General features: G+C 38.8%; 1 protein-coding gene across 5 annotated transcripts in view; it reads right to left on the bottom strand.

Annotated features, from left to right (window-relative positions):
- Positions 1-1839: 1839 nt before the first annotated feature.
- HMGN3 (high mobility group nucleosomal binding domain 3) overlaps positions 1840-21767 on the bottom strand; it is a 34528-nt gene continuing 14600 nt past the window's right edge. The window contains exons 2-7 of one of the 5 annotated variants that reach the window (XM_032152735.2): positions 15587-15637; positions 9146-9175; positions 4181-4231; positions 2883-2996; positions 2663-2762; positions 1840-2318 (exon numbers count right to left, since the gene is read on the bottom strand). In XM_032152735.2, coding sequence (XP_032008626.1) covers positions 2305-2318; positions 2663-2762; positions 2883-2996; positions 4181-4231; positions 9146-9175; positions 15587-15637 — 360 coding nt within the window. In that variant the 3' untranslated portion in view covers positions 1840-2304. Of the gene's footprint in view, positions 2763-2882; positions 2997-4180; positions 4232-9145; positions 9176-15586; positions 15638-21767 lie in introns of all 5 variants that reach the window. The other 4 variants (XM_032152754.2, XM_032152733.2, XM_032152765.2 and 1 more) reach the window with 4 other exon arrangements.

The following is a 21767-nucleotide window of genomic DNA, read 5'->3' as shown; positions in this document are numbered from 1 at the left end:
AGCATCAATGGTTATTATGAGCAACAATGATTTAAAACACACTGACTCCCCAATAGAAAAATAGACAAAATCAGAATTCACAGAAGAAATTCAAATGACCATTAAACAGAAAAAGTTTAATTTTACTAGTAATAGAATATGTTTAAAATTAAAAGTGAGGCATATTTTCATTTATTAGACTGACCAAAATGAGTGCTGGCAAAGGTGGAAAGAGATGGTATTCAAATGTTGGTGATGGAAGGGGAAATTGGTACATCTTTTTTGGAGGCAGTCAAAATGTCAAATGTATATTCCCTTTGATTCAGACATTCTGCTTCTGGGAAGTTATTTAGTTGAGCAGAAGAAATACATAGGTAGGCAAAGCTTTGTATACAAGCATGTTTACTGCGGTATCATTGACAGCACTGTAATATTAGAAATGATCTATTTCTCCAACTACAGACTGAATAAATTCAAAATAGGATACTGATTCTCTTTTAAAAATTATATATATACGTATATGTGTGTGTGTATACATAACCCTAACACACACACATACACACACATGAGAAAGAGAAAACAGAGAAAGTGGTGTACAGTGATTATCTCTGGGATGTAGGAATGGGAGGAAAAAAGATTTTGACTTTTTGCATTATGTATTATTGTAGTATTTGGTAAGTAAACCTAGGGAATTTATGGTTCACTTCTGGAATGGAAACTAGCCAGCAATATACTTCAACTGAGTACTAACTGTATACTGAAAATATTTTTGTGAAGACTTCATTGGATACTAAATATTTTTTTTTGAGGTAAAGCAGTTTTTAGCATGTCCAAAACTCATGAATTAAAGTACTTTTCATACTCAGAAGCCAAGTAAACTATGAACAAGGTTATTCTGTATATAACATGGTTGATATACGCAGTCAACTAACGACAGACAAGGAGGCAAGTTTAAGTTCTTAGCCCCAAAGTATAGTCTGGAGGAACTTTGTTTTTGTTCATAAGCACAATATAAAAGCATCTAAGGCCCAAAGGAACAACAGCTTCTTTGCAGGAGTTCCTGAGCAGCACAGGCACTACCTGCCATCTTAAAAGATTCAAGTCTTCATTTAAGCCGAATGCCCAGAATTCAGCTTTCCTGGAGTGCTTATGCAGTTACCAAACTTCTCAGGTTGCAAACAACAACAAAAAATTACACGTATCAAATAACTCCTCTGTTCCTGGCACTGCTATGTCCTTTCATAGACATAAAGACACTGTTTAAAATTCAAGACTCCAGCCTGGATTTTCTCCTTCCAGTAAGTCAAATACACTCCACGTCCCTATTTCTTATCCTAGAAAGGAGCTCTCATAATACCCATGCAAACTCCATTCTCAAACTGATGCAAGGCTGAAACATGCTCATGTTGGGTAAAGCACTTTCAAAGCTGTGAAGTTCTCAACTGAATGCGAAGGATTTTGTACAAATGCGACTTAGTATTTATTATTTCGAAAGTGGGAGATTTTCAAAGTTAAGCCTTAGTTTATTTATTTATTTATTTTTTACCAGCTTTGATTTAGCAGCACTATATCCCATTTATAACGATTTTAAAAAATTAGTGCTTTATGAAGTTTTATTATACAGTAATCATTGCTGGCCACTTCTGGTATAAAGTGAATTAGATGTAATTCTTCTACATTAGCATTCATAGATGATTTTATTAAAATAGTAACAATGTTAAAGGCCAGAAAATTAAGAAACAATCTTATTTGACTTATTGGAGATACCGCTATGGCAAGGTCTATCAAAATTCTTTATATCTTCTGCAACAATAAAATGAAACACTCCCAAAATGCAGTAAAGATACTAAGAGTCAGGTATTCTGCAGACAAGTAAACCTTTTATTTTAAACCACAAATAGTCAGCAGGTGGCCACAACTATCTATGTTTCATTAAAATCACATAAAACCTAGGTACAAAAGCACCACTGATTATTGCTCTAGAAAAACTGCATGAAAAATTCAAATTCCACAGTAAAAACACCACAGTATGCACAGGACTAAATTTTAAAGCAAGTGCATGGAATGCTGAATCAATCTTACACAGCTTCCAATATTTAACTGATATTTATTTTACTTGAGGATGATGTAAATTTCCAAAAAGCATGACTATGAGACGATAAAATGTCCATCCTTATATATTTTTGTATGCCAACTAGTAGAGTCCTAAAAAATTAGCATTTACAAAATACTTGGTAAAAATAGCTTTTAAAAGTTGTCCCAAGAGATACATAAAATCAACCCCAATTTTTCATGACAATTCATTCTCCCTCGTTATCTACAGATTCAGTTTTCCGTGCCTGTGAAAAAGAAAGGAAAAAAAAACATATAGTTACTACTGAAACTACTATAAGCAAAGGGAATTCCACCCACCAACACACACAATTTTGAACATTTGTTTTCTTTTTTTTTTTCCAGCTTTACTGCAAAACCTATTTCAACTCTGAGTGAAGAAGACAAGGCAGGAATATATTACACAAACACTTGGTTGCATTTATTGCTTTCTGCTTTTCAAACAACCACAGAAGCCTTACCTGCAAGCTCCCACTCTTCATAATGATAATTAAAAAAAAAAAAAAACAACAAACCACCACACTACTATCTGATTCTAGTCACTGCAAACATGCAGAATTTTCTACTGTACCCTTAACTCTCACTGTTTCAATCTGCCCCTTTACTGACAGTGTGCTGGGTGGGGTGCCTCTGGAGGTTGAGACATTAACAGTTGAGCGAGAGATGTGGATCTGCAATAACATTACAGGCAATAAAAAGAGACATTAAGAACGTGCTATCACCGGCTGAAGGATTGAGAAATTTCTTTAAAGACACTGATTCAATCAGTGGGAGGTATTTATGGAAAGTACCTCTTCAGCTTTAGTTTCACCATTTTCAGATGGTGCAGTACCTTCCTTTCCAGCTTCCTGCTTTTCCTCCTTCTTCCCTTTAGCACCTCTGCTAATCTTTGCTCCAGGTTCTTTCTAACAGAGGATCAAAGCACAGGGAAAGAGAATGTTAGACACGGTGTGATGATGGCTAAAATCAATCAGCCTCTGTCCAAACACAAGGTGAAGTACAACCGTCACCATCATGGTGGCCTTTATGGAGAGACGGGAGCCTAATTTTGCTGGGTTTCAACTGAGTTACACTGCACAAATACGAGTCTCTGTGAAAATGTAATAACAGGTTGCACAGAAAGTCGAGTGTACTTTCTCTTCTGTGGAAAACACAATGATTCCTCTCCTGGATTTGTTCAGTGGACCTCCCCTCCAGTAAGGGGAGAAGTGGTTCTGCCATGGAGAGAGTAGCAGCAGGACTTGGGGAAGGAGGAGGCAGAGCTGGGGAAGAACCCAGCCAGGGGGTGGCTCTGCGGCTGCTTTCCAATGAAACCCCTCATGTGGAGACATGTGGCTCGCATGACTAGAAAGCTGGGAAGGTGCCAGGAAATGAAGCCCAGATGAAGAAAAGTTCCTAATTTTAAGACCAAACAACAAACTGAGTTCTGTTTCTGAAATCACCTACTCACACCACTACACACATAAGTTTTAAACAATTCACATGGGACAATACCAAAGGGCAGAGTGCAGAAAAGCCATTTTGGGTAAGTTCCCTAAGAATTCTGTACTTCAGTTTCCTCACCTGCAAACAGGATATTTGTATCTACTTCAGCAGAGTTGATGTGAGGGTCATATGAGCAATCAACCTTATCTGCCATACCATAAAGGCCTTATAAATGCTAGTATTACCTGTTGGCCTTATTATATTATTATTATTAGACCTCAGACTGGCCTGCAAAATCCAGTTAGATGAAGTCAGAAGCCCCTTCCCAAATTCCTCCCATGGTGGGGCAGTGCTGCCAGGGCCCAAACTCATCCCTGCCGCGTGCCACCTGAACCGCATGTTCACGAGGCTGCTGCCAAACCCCCTTCGGACATGAGGCTTCTCAGAGCAACATCTCTGACTTCCTGTGCCTCACTGACCAAATGTAAAACACGCTCTTATTAACGCAGAAAACTGTGCTTTATGCCTTTAAGCAAGCCCGTAACAGTGGTAACGGTTTTAGTTTGGATCATTAAATATGGCCTTTCCTTGAATGATTGTGAGGTAGGGAATTATAATTTATTCATTGTTTAAAAAGCCAAAAGTGGGAAACAGCACTTCTTACCTTAGCAGATGTTTTTCTTGGTTTGGGTTCAGGTTTTGGTGGAGGAGGTTTCTGCAAAGATAATTTAAATTACACAAATACTGAAAAAGACAACTATCAGCACCAAAAAAACCCACAAAAGGACTAACAAAGACAACTATCCATTTTGACATGGCTTTGGTCATTAAAAAGTATTTCATCCTATTTTCAGCATCAGGTAACAGCATAAAGATCTCTGCATTTCATAACTATTTTCACCCTGGGTTCACAAGGGAACTGCAGGTGAGATCGAAAAGCTGACTCCTTATTCCCTGGTCCAGAATAGCTCTCCAGGAACAGGTCTAAGCTTCTATCTCCAATGTGTCTGTTCTTCCTTTTATCACAGCACAGCAGCAAGAGGAATGACTCAGGCCCATGGCCAAAGGACTCAATGAATTCAGTTGCATTGGCCTTCCTAACAGTCTAGAAATCACAGCACAATCACTAGCAAAGCCCAACTGGTAATGAAGACTGCTGCCTGTGAAGTATTTCAAAATCACTTCCAAATCCTTCCACTTCTGATGTAGATTTCGAGTTCTGTTGCCAAGCTTCTTCCTACTTTTATTCTCCCCAATGCCAGCTCAAGGTGAGAATCTCTTGTCTAACCAGATACATTGGGCTCATTTGTTTCTAAAGGTTTTTATTGAGAACATAATTATAATGATAAAATGTCTACTGTTAGCTCCCAAAGTTTAAAATTTTTCACAGATATTATTAGCCGAAGAGTCCCCTAGGAAACTATTTTTCTCCTGCCTCATGTGGTCCTCCTCCAGTTCCCATGAACAGCACTTGCACACTGTGTGACCATGGACCCTCTGCCACACAATGCTTCAGCCCTGGCCAGCTTCCCAGGGGCCTGAGATGAGGTGGCACATGTGGATAACTGGGGAAAGATAACCATTTTACACCAGGAGTTTTCTGTAGATATTTTAGGGCAAATATTTCTCTCATAGAACTAGAAAAAAGTGTACATCTCTCCTGGCACTAGAAGAATGGTTTTAAAATAGAAAACACTGGCCAGGGTCTCCCCCTATGGAGAAAAATACATGTTCCTCCCTAGTGCCTCTAGGTAATTCAGGTTCACACTGAATCTGCCCCCTTTTCATCAAGGGCATAAAGTGAAATTGTAGACAGTTCGATTTCAGAAGATTGGCTGTTAGAAATGACCTTTCAAATAAAGAAAGAAAATCGAGCTTGAAAAGTTAAGAAATGTTTTTATTAATCTTCTTATCACCCTAAATCTGCAGGTCAAATACAGCAGCTTTCATGGCTCTTACATTTTCAGAATTTAAAACATTTTGTTATCCTAAGCTTTGATATACTGTATGAATATACATGTTTTCTTCATTTACAGTAAACCATTTCCTTTTATATTATTTTCTGTAGGACAGACCTTTCCCTCTGACCCAGCATTCAAGTGTTTTGACAGGACCAGGAAATGAGGTTTTGTAGTCTGTAATCCTGCTGGCCTCTGAGGAGGCTCTGTTTCGGTAGCACAGGGAATGATCTCAGTGGAAGGTGCTTATATTGCTGGTTTCTGGTGCTCAGGAAAAGCTTTGTTTTAAATTTTGGTTTTCATTTGACTTACAAGGTCTATTCCCCTAACTGCCTGGAGATTCACAACAGCAACCCCAGCTCTTAAGTCCTCCTAGTGACTGATACCTCTTCCTGATACGGTTTAGCTGTGTCCCCACTCAAATCTCATCTTAAATTGTAACTCCTACAATTCCCATGTGTCGTGCGAGGAACCCAGTGGGAGGTGATTGAATTATGGGGGTGGGTCTTTCCTGCGCTGTTCTCATGATTAGTGAATGAATCTCACGAGATCTGATGGTTTTAATAACAGGAGTTTCCCTGCACAAGCTCTCTCTCTCTTTGCCTACCACCATCCACGTAAGACATAATTTGCTCCTTTTGCCTTTCTCCATGATTGTGAGCCTTCCCCAGCCACATAGAACTGTAAGTCCAATTAAACCTTTTTCTTTTGTAAATTGTCCAGTCTTGGGTATGTCTTTATCAGCAACGTGAAAATGGACTAATACAGTAAATTGGTACAAGAAGCGTGGGGTGCTGCTGAAAGATAACTGAAAATGTGGAAGTGACTTTAGAACTGGGTAACAGACAGAGGTTGGAACAGTTTGGAGGGCTCAGAAGAAGACAAGAAAATGTGAGAAAGTTTGGAACTTCCTAGAGACTTGCTGAATGGCTTTGACCCTTCCTAACGCCTTGTTGAATGGCTTTAACCAAAATGCTTATAATGATATTGACAATGAAATCCAGGCAGAGGTGGTCTCAGATGGAGATGAGGAACTTGTTGAGAACTGGAGCAAAGGTGACTCTTGTTATGTTTTACCAAAGAGACTGGCAACGTTTTGCCCCTGCTCTAGAGATCTGTGGGACTTTGAACTTGAGAGAGATGATTTAGGGTATCTGGTGGAAAAAATTTCAGAGCAGAAAAGCATTCAAGAGGTGACTCGGGTGCTGTTAAAGGCATTCAGTTTTAAAAGGGAAACAGAGCAGAAAAGTTTGGAAAATTTGCAGCCTGGCAATGCGATAGAAAAGAAAATCCCATTTTCTGAGCTGAGGAGAAATTCAAGCTGGCTACAGAAATTTGCCTAAGTAATGAGAAGCCAAATGTTATGCACAAGACAATGGGAAAAATGTCTCCAGGGCACGTGAGAGACCTTTGCAGCAGCCTCTCCCGTTACAGGCCCAGAGGTTTAGGAGGAAAAAATGGCTTCATGGGTCTGGCCCAGGGTCCCTCTGCTGTGTGCAGTCTAGGGACTTGGTGCCCTGTCTCCCAGCCGCTCCAGCTGTGACTAAAAGGGGCTAAGGTACAGGGGCTATTGCTTCAGTGTGTGGAAGCCCCAAGCTTTGGCAACTTCCATGTGGTGTTGAGCCTGCGAGTGTGCAGAAGTTAAGAATTGAGGTTTGGGAACCTCTGCATAGATTTCAGAAGATGTATGGAAACACCTGGATGTCCAGGCAGACGTTGTTGCAGGGGCAGGGTCCTCATGGATAACCTCTGCTAGGGCAATGCAGAAGGGCAATGTGGGGTTGAAGCTCTCACACAGAGTCCCTACTGGGGAACTGCCTAGTGGACCTGTGAGAAGAGGGCCACTGCCCTCCAGACCCCAGAATGGTAGATTCACTGGCAGCTTGCACCGTGTGCCTGGAAAAGCCGCAGCCACTCAATGCCAGCCTGTGAAAGCAGCCAGGAGGGAAGCTGTATCCTGAAAAGCCACAGGGGCAGAGTTACCCAAGACCATGGAAACCCACGTCCTGCATCAGTGTGACCTGGATGCAAGAAAAGGAGTCAAAGATCATTTTGGAGCTTTAAGATTTGACTGCCCTGCTGGATTTCGGACTTGCGTGAGGCCTGTAGCCCCTGTGTTTTGGCCAATTTCTCCCATTTGGAATGGATGTATTTACCCAATACCTGTATCCCCATTTCACCCAAGAAGTAACTAACTTGCTTTTGATTTTACAGGCTCACAGGTGGAAGGGACTTGCCTTGTCTCAGATGAGACTTTGGACTTTTGAGTTAATGCTGAAATGAATTAAGACTGTGGGGGACTGTTGGGAAGGCATGATTCGTTTTGAAATATGAAGACATGAGATTTGGGCAGGGCTGGGGGCAGAATGATATGGTTTGGCTCTGTCCCCACCCAAATGTCATCTTGAATTATAACTCCCACAATTCCCATGTGTCATGGGAGGAACCTGGTGGGAGGTGATTGAACTATGGGGCAGTTCTTTCCTGTGCTGTTCTTGTGAAAGTGAATGAGTCTCATGAGATCTGATGGTTTTAAAAATGGGAGTTTCCCTGCACAAGCGCTCTCTCTGCCTGCTGCCATCCACATAAGATGCGACTTGCTCCTCATCTTCCACCATGATTGTGAGGCTTCCCCAGCCACATGGAGCTGTAAGTCCAATTAAACCTCTTTCTTTTGTAAAATGCCCAGTCTTGAGTATGTCTTTATCAGCAGTGTGAAAACAGACTAATATACTTCCTTATGAGACTCATGTGAAACACTGGCTCGCCCAATCCAAATGGCTGTATTTCTGAACTTGTGAGTGGTCCTAATACCCATTTTTGCTTTGATTCCCTATATTGTACCAGGCACAGATTTGGGTTGAGAATGAAATCCATGCTTTCCTGAAGACCAAAGTAGCATGAAGCTTCTGTAATAGCTAGTATGGGGATATACTAACATAGTGTCAGCCAAAATGCCAATGCCTTTCCCTCTACCTTCTCAGTGGGAAGTCTGGGCTGCAGGAATTTTAACCAAAATCCTCCACTAGAGTCCAGCTAATCTCTTAGGAGAGCAGCAAAAGAGAAGAGCATAAGAGCCAGTAAGGAGCACAGGCTGGTGAGGAAGAGCTGAAGGATGTCCACCTCGGAGGCTCAGCCACATCTGCCCATCTCAACTTGTATCCTAACCCCGCAAGAATCTCTTGGCCCACAGAAGGAGACTCCAAATAGCAAAGTAGAATTATTACTGTTACAAAGATTCTTTAGGTCTGAAATGAGGCTACAGTATATGGACTCAGACAACTTTCAGAACATTCTCATACATACATTCTAAAGTATGAGTTGTAGACAGAGAATCAGAATTCTGTCCACTTCAGCACATCATAGGTAGAATCTGAAGACTGTAACTTTGCCTAATATACTACTTTTGTTTCAGAGATCTAGCAATGTCAAACAACATCCTGCTTTATATTCTTCGTAATGGGGCTGGCCACTGTTTTTCTGACACATTTGATCAAGTGAATTGCTTGGCAACACTGGTCAAATTTGCTAGACATGAGGACCCTAGGTAATTTTCAAAAAGAAAATAAGCTCATGGGAAACCATGTTAATCTTCCTTTTGCTGCTTCACTTTGGACAAAGGGAACATGTACTCATAAGAACTAACACTGAAGTGGTTCTAAGGTACTTACCGCTGACAATCTGGCAGACCGTCTTGTGGGCTACAAAGGGAATGGAAAAATATACATATTTTTTGGTGATTATATAAAACGAAGTTGATTTTTAAAAATCTATTCTTAATATACCTTACTTTGTTGAATGACTATAATGTATGATTCCCCATCACCTTCTCCAGGTAAGCACAGTGAAACATATCCCAAGTCCCCTGGGCACGATGACACTCAAGAGGAAGTGTTTCTAAAAAGGGGTAGGTATACTGTTCAAATAAACGGCTTCTCCCAACTAAGGGTGTGGTGAGTAAGTAAGGGAAATGAAGATCAACTTAGGCTTTATCCCGAATTAAAACCTCTACTTTTATGACAAAATCAACAGCAAGAACATTGAGGTGCTATTTAAGAGCCAGTCTTCAGTCTGACTCCAGCTCCTTAAAAATGGAACTAAAGCTTTTAAGTTAATACAAGAAGAGACTTATGCAATTGTGTAGAAACCAAAATAGCAGGAGTTCCCCATCTTGCTGCTATGTTAGAAATGAAAATGACTACAAATCTTGGCAGTTAACAAAAAGGCTTCCTTTTACCTATAACAAAACAAACACATTTATCTAGTAGTATATGTTCAAAGGATTTAACTAGAATTAAAGTGCATTAATTTTTTCTTTTAATTTCAAAGTTTAGAAAATTTACAGAGAAACTGTGTAGAGATTGATATTTTGGGGAAATCTTTTTTTCTTCAAGGATATTACAAGTTAACAGCAAATGACCCTGAAAAGAAAATCTAAATTAACAGAACTGTCCTAGGCATTTCAGCAATAACATACAAAATTGATACTCTACTTACCATCCAACCTATGGTGGCTCCCCAAGGGATTTCACATTCTAAAAGCATAACTGCTTTTTTAAAACAAGTGCTCCAGAAATAAATACTCCATACTTTTTGTCTGTTTTATTCACTGCTCCATCTCCAGTACAGTAGGGTACTGGCCAACATATAGTACAAACTCAGTATTTGCTGAATAAATGAATCCAAGCCTTTCCCTAATTCTCACTGCCTTATGCAGACTTTGCCTCATTACAATAGGTTAAATGTTTCAAATATTTTTTCCTAAGGGGGACAGCAAAAATGGTCAGTAGGAACCCATGCCATAATTATGAGGAATCATGGAATTCTTGAAGTGAGGCTAAGGTCAGTCTAGGTCAGCCAGTCAGGCCAAACTGGAAGAAATATTTCTTGCCATCTCCACATCTAAGAACTTTCTTGCTGAAAATAGCCAGAGAAGCTAAACTCATCTTTCTTTAAACTACAGAAGGAAATGAAGGGCCAGAGCCTCCATGAATACTTTTAACCCTGGAGTCTTGAAGAAAGATCAGAGCTGGACTTAGGGCCAGCTAGGAGAATGTGCTGAGAATGAAAGGCTGTGCAGGTTAAGTGATTGGGTGGGATACACTCACTGCACACAGTAAAAGCGTGTACAACTCAGCACATAGCCCTGTGAATTAGTACAGGAGGAGTGTGTGTCAGATTCTCCACAGGAACCACAGTGCCTGCTATGGTTATCAAGGGTGCATTCCTGACAGTGCACCCACAAGTCCCTGGGAACCAGGATCCAAATCCTGCAATACTTTTTCCAGCATGGTTAACTGTATTGAGTATACTGAAGGCAACATTTTCAAGTAAACCGGGCAATAAGAGGGTATCTTGTGTTTTTTTAATGTACTTTCTGAGCATAGAGGAGCAGAGAGCACCTTCCAATTACCCAACAGAGCTCAGCTTTGAAGCTTCAGTGTGGCCTCAAGGACTACCCATGTCTCACAAACTACAGCAGGCAGAACAATACCTTCCAAGATGAAAGTGGCAGTCTCCACGCTAAAGAGCGGTGAAAGAACCTTATCTGACTCCCTCTCCAATTGATGTCAACTCGTGCACCATGTTGATCTTGCCTCACATTCACCTCATCTGACACATGTCTCCATACCCTCTTGCACAGGACCACCTTCTCTTATATTTCTATGGCTCCAATATGTAGCAGGGGCCCTCAATAAGTGTTGAGATGAACAGAAGGGGTAAGCACCAGAAACATACAGCAACTGTGAACTTGTAGGGAGGGGAAGAAGTCCTAGAGCCACTACTCAGTTACTCTTTAGCTTGGGGCCTGAAAAGGGGCCAAACATGTTAGCCATTACTCAAAACTGCCTCCCTATCTGCCATCTAGTTGTCTTGAATAAAATCTCCATGAAGTGAGGCAAAGTCATGTGAAAAGTTCCCCAGCTGCGACACTGCTGTTCCTCTCCACGTGAATACCTGAACATGCCAAATAGACTAAGTGACGCCAGACGGCTCTTTGGGATTTCCAGACATTCCAATCTAAGCACTGCTCTGCAGGGACTAACAGCTGTTCTGATCCAAAGGACTTAATACCTTTTAAAAATTCAGGTCCAGTACAGGAGTTCCAAAATAAAAAGCCTAGGAAATTAATGCAAAAAAAAAAAAAAAAAAAAAAAGAAAAGAAAAGAAAAGAAAAGCCTAAGCTGTCTAAACCAGCCAGTCCCTAAAAATCCTATCTTCTATTATAAAATCATTTTATGACTTGCTACCTACAATTTCCCAGCTCTTCTTTCTATGCCATTAAAAAAGACTTCTTACACTTTCTTTCCCAGTAGCCATCATAAGAGATTTTCGTTTTCACTGCAAACAGTGGAGGCTGAGATGAACCTTTCACTCAACAGTTAGAAGTACTGATTATGCATACAAGTATGGACACCTTCCTGGAAAGTTCCATCAGCTTTCACAACTATTGGACTATATTTATTGGATATGAAATAGATTAGACTGTTATTTTTTCCTTTTTAAAACACTAACATGTGAAGTGCTCCTCTGAGACTCAGATTGTTGGGTGGGACTACTAGGGGAAAAAAAGCTATTAAGAATTTCTTTCTTTTTTTTTTTTTTTAATTGTGAATCCTCAGGAAAAGTGGTCCAGAGACTGCTCCTTAGCACTTCTCTGACATTCACTATTTCCCTTCCCTGCTTTGTTTTCCTTAATTGCCAATATCCAATTATTTTACTAGCTCTCAGGGAGGGAAGGAGGGCTTTTAGAATGAAAAGTCATCATTGATAAATATGACAAACAGATACGACAAATGTGAGGGTTTGTCACTATGGTATATAGGTGCTGGTCACAATGGAATTATCCCATAGGCATCATCCCATAGTCATGATCATCCTTTAGGTTGGAGAAAATTCTGGTGAAGCCTATTCTGAAAGACATGAAATCTCTACTTTAATATCCTGGTTGCAAAAGCAACATGGAAGTCTAATCTCCCAATGACAAAGTACACAGGGATAGCTAGATTCAACAGAATCACTGCACTTTGCTGGATACGGCTTGAAACACATGGACTATTCCTTTGAAATGTGGGAGTATTTTTATTTTTATGAGATGTTTTTGCTCCTGAGCCTGACCATGTACCTCCAAGCAAAACCCAAAAGTCAAGTTCCTTTTAATTCTAAAAAAAAAAAGCCTAAAAAGAAATTACCTTCTTTTCAAAACTGGGAAGTAGAAAAGTTTGTACCTCAGAGCCTTGGCTGGGAATAGAAAAGACAGAAAAATGGATACTGGATTACCAGATTTTTAGGACTGTCATAAAAGGGCCATAGGGATAGCGGATTTTGGAGCAGGAGATGCAGATATCTTTCCTGGTTCTGTTATTTACAAGTTCTAACACCCAGGGAAAATCATGTTTCTCTGAGAACTTTGCTCTAGTTAAAATAGGGATAACATCTGCCAATCTGTCCTCAAAAATAGCACTTCTCTGACATTCACTATTCTCCTTCCTTACTTTGTTTTTCTTCATAGCTAATATTCAATCATTTTATTTTACTCTCTCTCCCACTAAAAGGAAGCTCCATGAAAGCAGGGATTTTTGCTTCTTTTGTTCACTGTGGGATCTGGAGAGCTCAGAACAGTGCTTGGCGCACTATAGGTGCTTATACATTTTTGTTGAGGAATAATCTGCCTTCTTCTCATTTTAGAGTTACTATATGGACCAGACAATATAATGGATGTAAAAGGGTTTGTAACTGTTGATTGTAATGACTATAATGTATTGTTTTGGTTATTTACCGTGCAAGTCCCCTGAAGTACTATCTTCTGCACAATGCCTTCTAATATGGCAGTGGAAGAGGATTTTCAAGAGAATTCCCCTTAGTAACTGTTATCTATTCACTAAAGTCAAGATGATGCACACTCAATGACATAACTGTCATTCCCAATGACAATCCAGTGGGAAAGAAAAAAACTCAATCAATCAATACACTGGCAGTTTTTACCCGAAACCATCAGCAAACTAACTGACCCTTTCACTTTTTAAATAACTGTGTTGATGTCCTGAAGACATTATCATGAGTTTTAATCTGGCCTTGGCTTAAATGACAGGTGGAGGCTTGTCTAGAAACCATTTTTATTAACAACAAAAATACATAAAATATATAGAAATAATATAAAATAAAATATAAAAACAATTAAAAATAAAAACATAAGAAAAAAATTAACCAGGTGTGGTAGCATGCACCTATAGTCCCAGCTACTTGGAGGCTGAGATGGGAGAATCACTTGAGCCAGGGAGATCGAGACTGCAGTGAGCTATGATCTTGCCACCTCACCCACTCCAGCCTGGATGACAGAGTGAGATGCTATCTCAAAAAATAAAATAACATAAAATAAAATAAAATAAAATAAAATAAAATAAAATAAAATAAAATAAAATGTATAAGACAGCTGTACAAGCAAAACCACACACATATCTTTTATATATATATTCTCACAAGCTTGATTTGCTTTTGGTGTAGTGGAATTGGGAAGACAATCAAAAGATTACTGGGTGCCATGGTATTTCTAGGTTTTTTGACTGACAAATCAATTTAAATGCCAGTCCCTAAGGAAAAACCCAATGCTTTTGTTTTGGTGTCCAAATCTTAAAAACATTAAGGTTAGTTATACTTAGCCAACTGTTCTAAAAATCACATTTTGCCATTTCCCAAGAAAATTCAAGCATTTATCATTTTCTGGTTGGTTCTTGCATGTGTGTGGTGACTCTGCTTTGGATGACAAACTTCATGATTATTCCAAACTCTGTCAAACAGTGAATACTAGGTACATGGATGATGGGGACAGACTGTTTTGTTTTGCTTTTAAGTTATTTCTTTATAGGTTCTGTTTAAGATTTTCTACTTGGCAGAATGAATTTCCTTGTACAAATCTTGTGCAGGGGTTTTGGTATCACGATAAACTCCTCTGAATTATTAACCACATTATGAATCACCCAATCAAAGAACCTGTAACTAGATATTGTTTTTGTCTCACTCATGACCCCTTTTAGTTGATAAGTTCAAGGGTAACAGCTGCAGTTTTCCACCTATTCTAAAGCCCTGTGCAAAGGGAATGGTTGTCATCAAAGTTATATCTCATTTCCTACCGTTTAGCCCATCTTTTTTTAGAGGTTCATAATAATAACTGTGGATGGTCAAATCCAAGAATCTCTTCCAAGTTTCTAGACTTTTGGAGGTTTCTGAATTTTAATACAAAACATCTTTGAATCATTGCCTAATTAATTATCCCAATATCCTAAGAGTGTTCCCAATTTTAAAAAAAAGCTTTAATATTTTGACATATTGTGTATCCCTCTATAGTTCTTTTTTTTTTTTTAGAGTCTCTCTCACTCTGTCACCCAGGCTGGAGTGCAGTGGTGTGATCTCGGCTCACTGCAACCTCCACCTCCCAGGTTCACGCCATTCTCCTGCCTTAGCCTCCCGAGTAGCTGGGACTACAGGCGTCCACCACCATGCCTGGCTAACTTTTTATATTTTTAGTAGGGATGGGGTTTCACCGTGTTAGCCAGGATGGTCTCTATCTCCTGACCTTGTGATCCGCCCGCCTCGGCCTCCCAAAATGCTGGCATTACAGGTGTGAGCCACTGTGCCCGGCCTATAGTTTTTGATTTTAGAGATGATTCTTCTCAGGCAAAATATTCAGAACCTAAAAAGTGATTTATAATCCACTCACTGGAGCATAGAATTTATGAGATCAACAGTCTTTCATTTTCTTGCTGTGAAAGGCAGACTTTGTTCTCCTTGATGAATTTACCTATTATCTTACTCTTTGCCCAGAAGGAATTCTCAGTTTCTGCTTTAACAGAAAGCAGGGCTGACAGGTAGAAACATAAACAACACAGTAAGTGGAAAATGCCTCATCAATATACCCAACTGAAACACACCTAGGCCAAGCGAAACTACATATAGACACTTATCACTGTTTTATGTAGTCTTAACAACCTTGTTCATTCATGTTAAACTTTGTTCATACGATTGTCTGCATTTCATTCAGATGCAGACAATCCTAACAATATTAAACATTTCAATGTAAATAATTAAATATAGGATGTCAAAGATATACTTACCTCCTGTTTAGTTACTTTGGATCCATCTTTGCCCTCTGTATTCTCTGGAGACTAGAAAGAAAATATTTCAGTGAATTGTATTTAAATTGAAAAACACAGGTTAGAAAAATGTTTTTAAAAAGTTCTCTCATTCCCAGGACAAGATAAGCCAACAGATTTTTTTTGCAGAGAAAAAGTAAATTACAACAGGGTATGTCTTTTACACACCTATGTGCATGCATGCACACACACGGTAGATAGCTGCATAACTGCTCGACTTTTAAAGCAGAAATGGTGAAAGAACGATGTGATTCCCTGTCCTCAATGTGCATTCACCCTAAGCGACTTTCATTTATCTTTGATGATTCCAGTTAAAGAACAGGGGTCAGAGGTCAATGGCAGGAATGCCTGGGAGCCACCCTCTTGTTCCATTTGCTTGTTCCAGTCACTCCGTTCCTTTAAGATAAAGGCAGGATGCTGGCAAAGCCCAGGCCAACCACAAAAGCACATTTTCATCCCATCCTTGCCTAGCCTTGATTTCTAGCCCATTTCTTGATATGAACTGACAAATTTATCATAGATTACTATTTTTCCATTATCAACTCCAGCATCTCTACTAAACTCCCAGCCTTGGCATGACAGCCAGGCTATGTGCCACCCCCAGCTGATTTATTTCCAGGTTTTGATCCATCCCCTGGGGCAGCACCCGCCTCCTCTTGTGACAGCTCAAACCTGACTCCTTTATAGGATGTGTTTACTATGGGAAAAACGTTATCTCATATTTTCTTTATATTTTAAAGTAAAATATACTTTGGATTTATTGGACACTGCACATGTCCCAATATTTTTTATTGGCTAAGAGTTATTAAATAATATTAAAACAAACTACTTAGAAAACTAGACTATTTAACATTTTAAAACTACATAAAGTTAGAAAGTGAATACTCAGTCTCTGTGGCACAAATAGGCTGCTGATCTGAATAGAGCTACTGTTAGAAAAAAATACAAATAGGAAACTGACATTTGACACGACGTTTGGCTCAGCAAAATAAAACAGCTATGTGGTAATGCCTCATCTGATAAAATGAGAACAAAATTCAAGAGATCATAAAACCCACTGTTTGAGGCTAGTGACACTGTAAATTAATATAATCGTTTCAAAGAACAACTTGGCAATATGAAAAAGACACAGAGGACTAATATGATGACCTAGTAATTTCAATTTTGGAACCTGGACTCAAAAAAAGAAACTCTTTGTAAAAATATGGTTTTATTTGTACTATTTCTAATACGGAATAAGTGGAAGCAACTCATGTATCAGTAAATAATAGAGAAATGATTAAGTAAACTATTACTTATTTAAATATTTATGTAACAGTGAATGGAATTAAAAAGTTAGGCGATGTGAATACATGAAAAGTCCACATAAAATAATGCTAAATTCAAAAACTTAGGTCATAAAGATGTATGCAAAACAAAGGTCCTAAGTATACATAAAAGTCTTTAGGAAAGATAAAAGCTTTTCTTCAAGGCAAAGGACCCAGTGACCTTTCTCTATTCCCTAGAGCTGCCGTTTACCCATAGCCTATCATATGCCCTGTTTCCAGAACCTCCCATGTCATGGATTTCTCTCTCTTGTTTCCAAATTAACCATCTCCCCGCCTCCATGGAACCTTCTCAATTATGAAGAAACAGTTTTCTCTTTTTTGTACCCCACTCTCTTGCACAGGAATATTTCGTTTATAGATCTTGTGTTAATCAGTCAGTTGTGGTAGAGATGGCAAAATCTTAGTCTGAGCATATGAAGATAATTCCTAGGTGGACCACTGGTCTTTGCTCACTTCCATGGCTACAAACTCAACCCTTCTGGCCACACAACAGACCCTTGGTTGTCTAGGAGTGCTGGGCTTTCATTCAGACCTGTCAGGCCACTCAGTAGATTTCAGTCTAGGGTACTCTCTACCTATAATTGATAGGCAGTTAAAGCAGCAGTACATGGCTATTATAAGAAAAACTGATGTTAATGACATTATTTTCATATTTTTCTATGCAGTGGATTAGTGACAGGCAATATGATGGAGTTCAATCTCTAAACACCAAACTAATAATGTTTGTATGGGATGCAAATTATTCAAAAAAGAGAAACTTGGAAAGGCACTGCATGAAAAAAGCAGGTACACTGAAAATGTGAATGCCTTCAGACGAATGAACATAAGGCTCTGGATGTAGAGCTAGCAAAGCTTGTTTCTCTAGCAATCTCCCACAATGGCTTTCTATTAGCAAGCATTTAAAACATCTGCAGTCAGGAACAATCAATCTTTACCGGGGATCAGTGTGATACAATGGTATGAATGCAAGACGTGAGCTCAAGACACCTGGTTTGAATCTTGGCTCTGTACCTAGAAGCTGTATGATCTGGGACAGTGACTTGATCACAGTGGCTCAGTCTTCTTCATCCAGGAATGACAGATGATAATGACAGCTAACTCAAAGGGTACTGCTTATGATCAAGTGAGATACTGGAGAAAGCATTTCATAAACTGTAAATTGTTATACAGAGGTTATGCAATAAAAAAGATCTTTAGTCTTCTGAATTATACAGTATGAAACTATATTCAACAGAGCCTTAAAGTTGAGCACATTTCCTTACATCCAGATTCCCTGCAAACTGGTTATCTGTTTTTGTTGCACAGAGTAACAGGTAGACTATTTTGGAAAGACCTACCATTATAAGCTGTCTTATCACATAACCCTCTCCATCAATTAACACTAAGCCACAGGCCGGAGACAGGAAGGAAGAGAGCATGGTTTTAAGGGATTAAAACAGAAAACCAAAGCTTTTTGCGCCAAGGGATTGTGAGGAATAAAAACATAGAAAGGAGGGAAACAAAAGGTTGGGGGGGATATAGGGGATCTCAGATGTACTTCAACCTTCTGGCAGGTGGATGTGAAAGATGAGGAGAGTTAGATGGGATGCAGGGACTGCCAAGGCAAAGGGGGCTCTTGCCCCACTCTCCAGGACACAATAGGCTTACACTAATCCAGTTTGAACCAAGAATGGTCAAGAGGGCCCAAATCATGGTCAAATAAAAAGGTCTCATGCACGTATCCATCTCTGCAAGAGATGTTTTAACTTTTTGTTGTTAGTTTCTCGTGCCTTTTAAGGAAGCTGCTTATGTGAGGATACTCCTTTTTTTTTTTTTTTTTGAGACGGAGTCTTGCTCTGTGCCCCAGGCTGGGGTGCAGTGGCACGATCTTGGCTCACTGCAAGCTCCGCCTCCCGGGTTCACGCCATTCTCCTGCCTCAGCCTCCCAAGTAGCTGGGACTACAGGCGCCCGCCAACACGCCCGGCTAATTTTTTGTATTTTTAGTAGAAACGGGGTTTCACCATGTTAGCCAGGATGGTCTCGATCTCCTGACCTCGTGATCCACCCGCCTTGGCCTCCCAAAGTGCTGGGATTACAGGCTTGAGCCACCGCCCCCGGCCGAGGATACTCCTATATGCTCTCTCACCCTGTACCAGCCCTAGGCTTTATTTCTTATCCCTTCTGGCACACCCCAAGAAGGAAAACAATGGGGAGTGGGGAGGGAAGGAATGCTTGCTCAATCAGATTTTAAGACTTAAAAATAATAAACAATATAAGTAACTAACACTTATACAACAATATGATACTTAAAAGAGACACCAAAAGCTCAAGGATATAGAAAGCATGAAAATAAAAGGATGCTGAAAAAATATATACTTAGCTAAAATTAATTAAAAAGTAGAAACAGCCTAAATATATGTCATCAGAAGGACATATACACTATGGTACATAATAAAATAATATGTAGCAGTGAACACAAATGAACTATGGGTATGCACATCAACAGAGATGAATCTCACAAACGTAATGTTGGGCAAAAAAGGGAAGTCATGGCATGATTTTAAATAAAATTTGAAAATACAAATACAAGAAAAGTCTATAAAGAAAAGCATAACAAATGATAACTGCAAAATCATGACAGAGGTTACCTTTTGCTGGGGAAAGGGAGGGTAATTTGACTGGGAAAGACATAGTCATCGGTAAGAGTTATATTTCTTAAGCTAAATGGTGGTTTATTATTATGTAAATAATATCTATTTAGATACTATATATATGTATGTTTTATATTAAAATGTTTTTGATTCATACAAAATAGAAATTTTGAAGCTAATAAAAGCAGGCTCATTGAAATAAAAAACTCAAAACATGGATAAACTCTAGACCAGACACAGTAGGAACTGCCATAGACTGCTAAGGAATTAAGAATGCAACAAGGAACAACAAAAGGATGAACGAAAGAGAGGTTAGGTGATGTGGTTAATTGAGAAGCTCCACAACTATCTAATAGGCATTTCAGAAGCAGAGAAAGAGGTATCAGTAGGAAGGCAAAGACATAATGACTATTTTCCCAAAGTAAAGTCTTGACTCTCCAGATTGAACACTCACACCAAGGAACAAACTGAAAACAAAACAAAACAAACAAAATAATACAACAGGACATACTGTAATAAAACTATAAAGCATCAAGGAAAATGAGAAAAATCCGTAAAGTTATCAGAGTTAAGACAGATTACCTATAAAGAATTATTTCTCCAACAACAAATACAAATGTATGAAAATATAGAGTACTATTCAAGGAGTTGAGGAAAACTGTCAACCTAGAATTCTATACCTAGCTATCATTCAAGAGTGATGGCAAAATAAAGCCATTTCAGAATACAAACATAAAGAGAGTTCACTTCCAACAAAGCATTTCTTTCAACAAGAATCTATTACTAAAGGATCAAATTTAGTAATAAGAAAAACGAATCTAGAAAGAAGGAAAACTATGTAAGAAAAAAACGTAAAAAATATACTAATAAATCTAACTACTAATTGTAAATAACATTACCTATTGTGTTTTTAAGTTACAACAGAAATTCTAGAGCAGTTCTTTCCTACAGAAATACAACATAATTGCCACATTAAAAAAGCATAAAAACAGGTAAAATTAATTTTAATATTTTATTTAACTGAATAGATCTAAAACTTTATTATTTCACCCTGTAATTAATGCAAAAAAAGATTAATGAGATATTTCACAAACTTTTTTGTACTAAATCTTTAAAATCTGGTGTTCGTTTTATACTTAGAGCACCTCTTTATTTAAATGCTAAATTTTTATCAGGAACATCTAATCTGTATTTAGAATTCATAAGATTTATAGTAGTTTCACCCAGGTTGTTCCAAACATTTATAATTTACCAATCACTGATTCTAATACCAGTTTTTAAACTTAAGTTGATTAAAATTAAATAACAAATTCAGCTCCTCATTCTTAAGTGTTTGATAAACTCATGCAGCTAATGGCTACCATATAGCACAGCTTTAGACAATAACAGTCATGAAAAATAGAAGTGGGGTCGGCAGATAAGAAGTTAAAGGATACTATGGTCCTGGTTTTGTTCTGGAGGATGATACAGACAGAGAGTAATTTTAGACTTTGTTAAAATAAAATTTAAAGTTACCATTAAAAAATGTAAGAACAGAAATAGGATCTACAAACTTCCAAATCAGGAGGGGTGGAATAAAACATATTTACTAATAAAAAGCAGGAAAGTAAAGAACAAAGGAAAACAAAGAATAGAAAACATAAAAAGTCCAAATATATCAGCAATCACAATATACCTAGACATAGTATACCCTTCCATTATAATGTCAAGTGACAGAGGGAAGAAACAGAATAATACATATACAGGACTACACTTCTACAAATTTCTTTTTTTGTTTTTTTGAGACGAAGTCTCACTCTGTCACCCAGGCTGGAGTGCAATGGCGCGATCTTGGCTCACTGCAACCTCCACCTCCTGGGTTCAAGCGATTCTCCTGCCTCAGCCTCCAGAGTAGCTGGGATTACAGGTGCGTGCCACCACACCTGGCTAATTTTTGTATTTTTAGTAGAAATGGGGTTTCATCATGTTGGTCAGGCTGGTCTTGAACTCCTGACCTCAGGTGATCCACCCACTTCGACCTCCCAAAGTGTTGAGATTACAGGTGTGAGCCACCACGCCCCACCACTTATACAAATTTTAGAACATGCACAAATCAATATTATGGATGGATGGATGGATGTGTCATAAAGGTATAAAAACAAGAACTGGAAGAATACACAACAAATTCATGATGATGGTTATCT

This window comes from Hylobates moloch, unplaced genomic scaffold (assembly GCF_009828535.3).
Source record: "Hylobates moloch isolate HMO894 unplaced genomic scaffold, HMol_V3 SCAFFOLD_2, whole genome shotgun sequence".
In the NCBI taxonomy this organism is placed as follows: domain Eukaryota; kingdom Metazoa; phylum Chordata; class Mammalia; order Primates; family Hylobatidae; genus Hylobates; species Hylobates moloch.
Note: the sequence above shows the minus strand (reverse complement) of the source record. Positions and strands in the feature narration are given on the sequence as shown.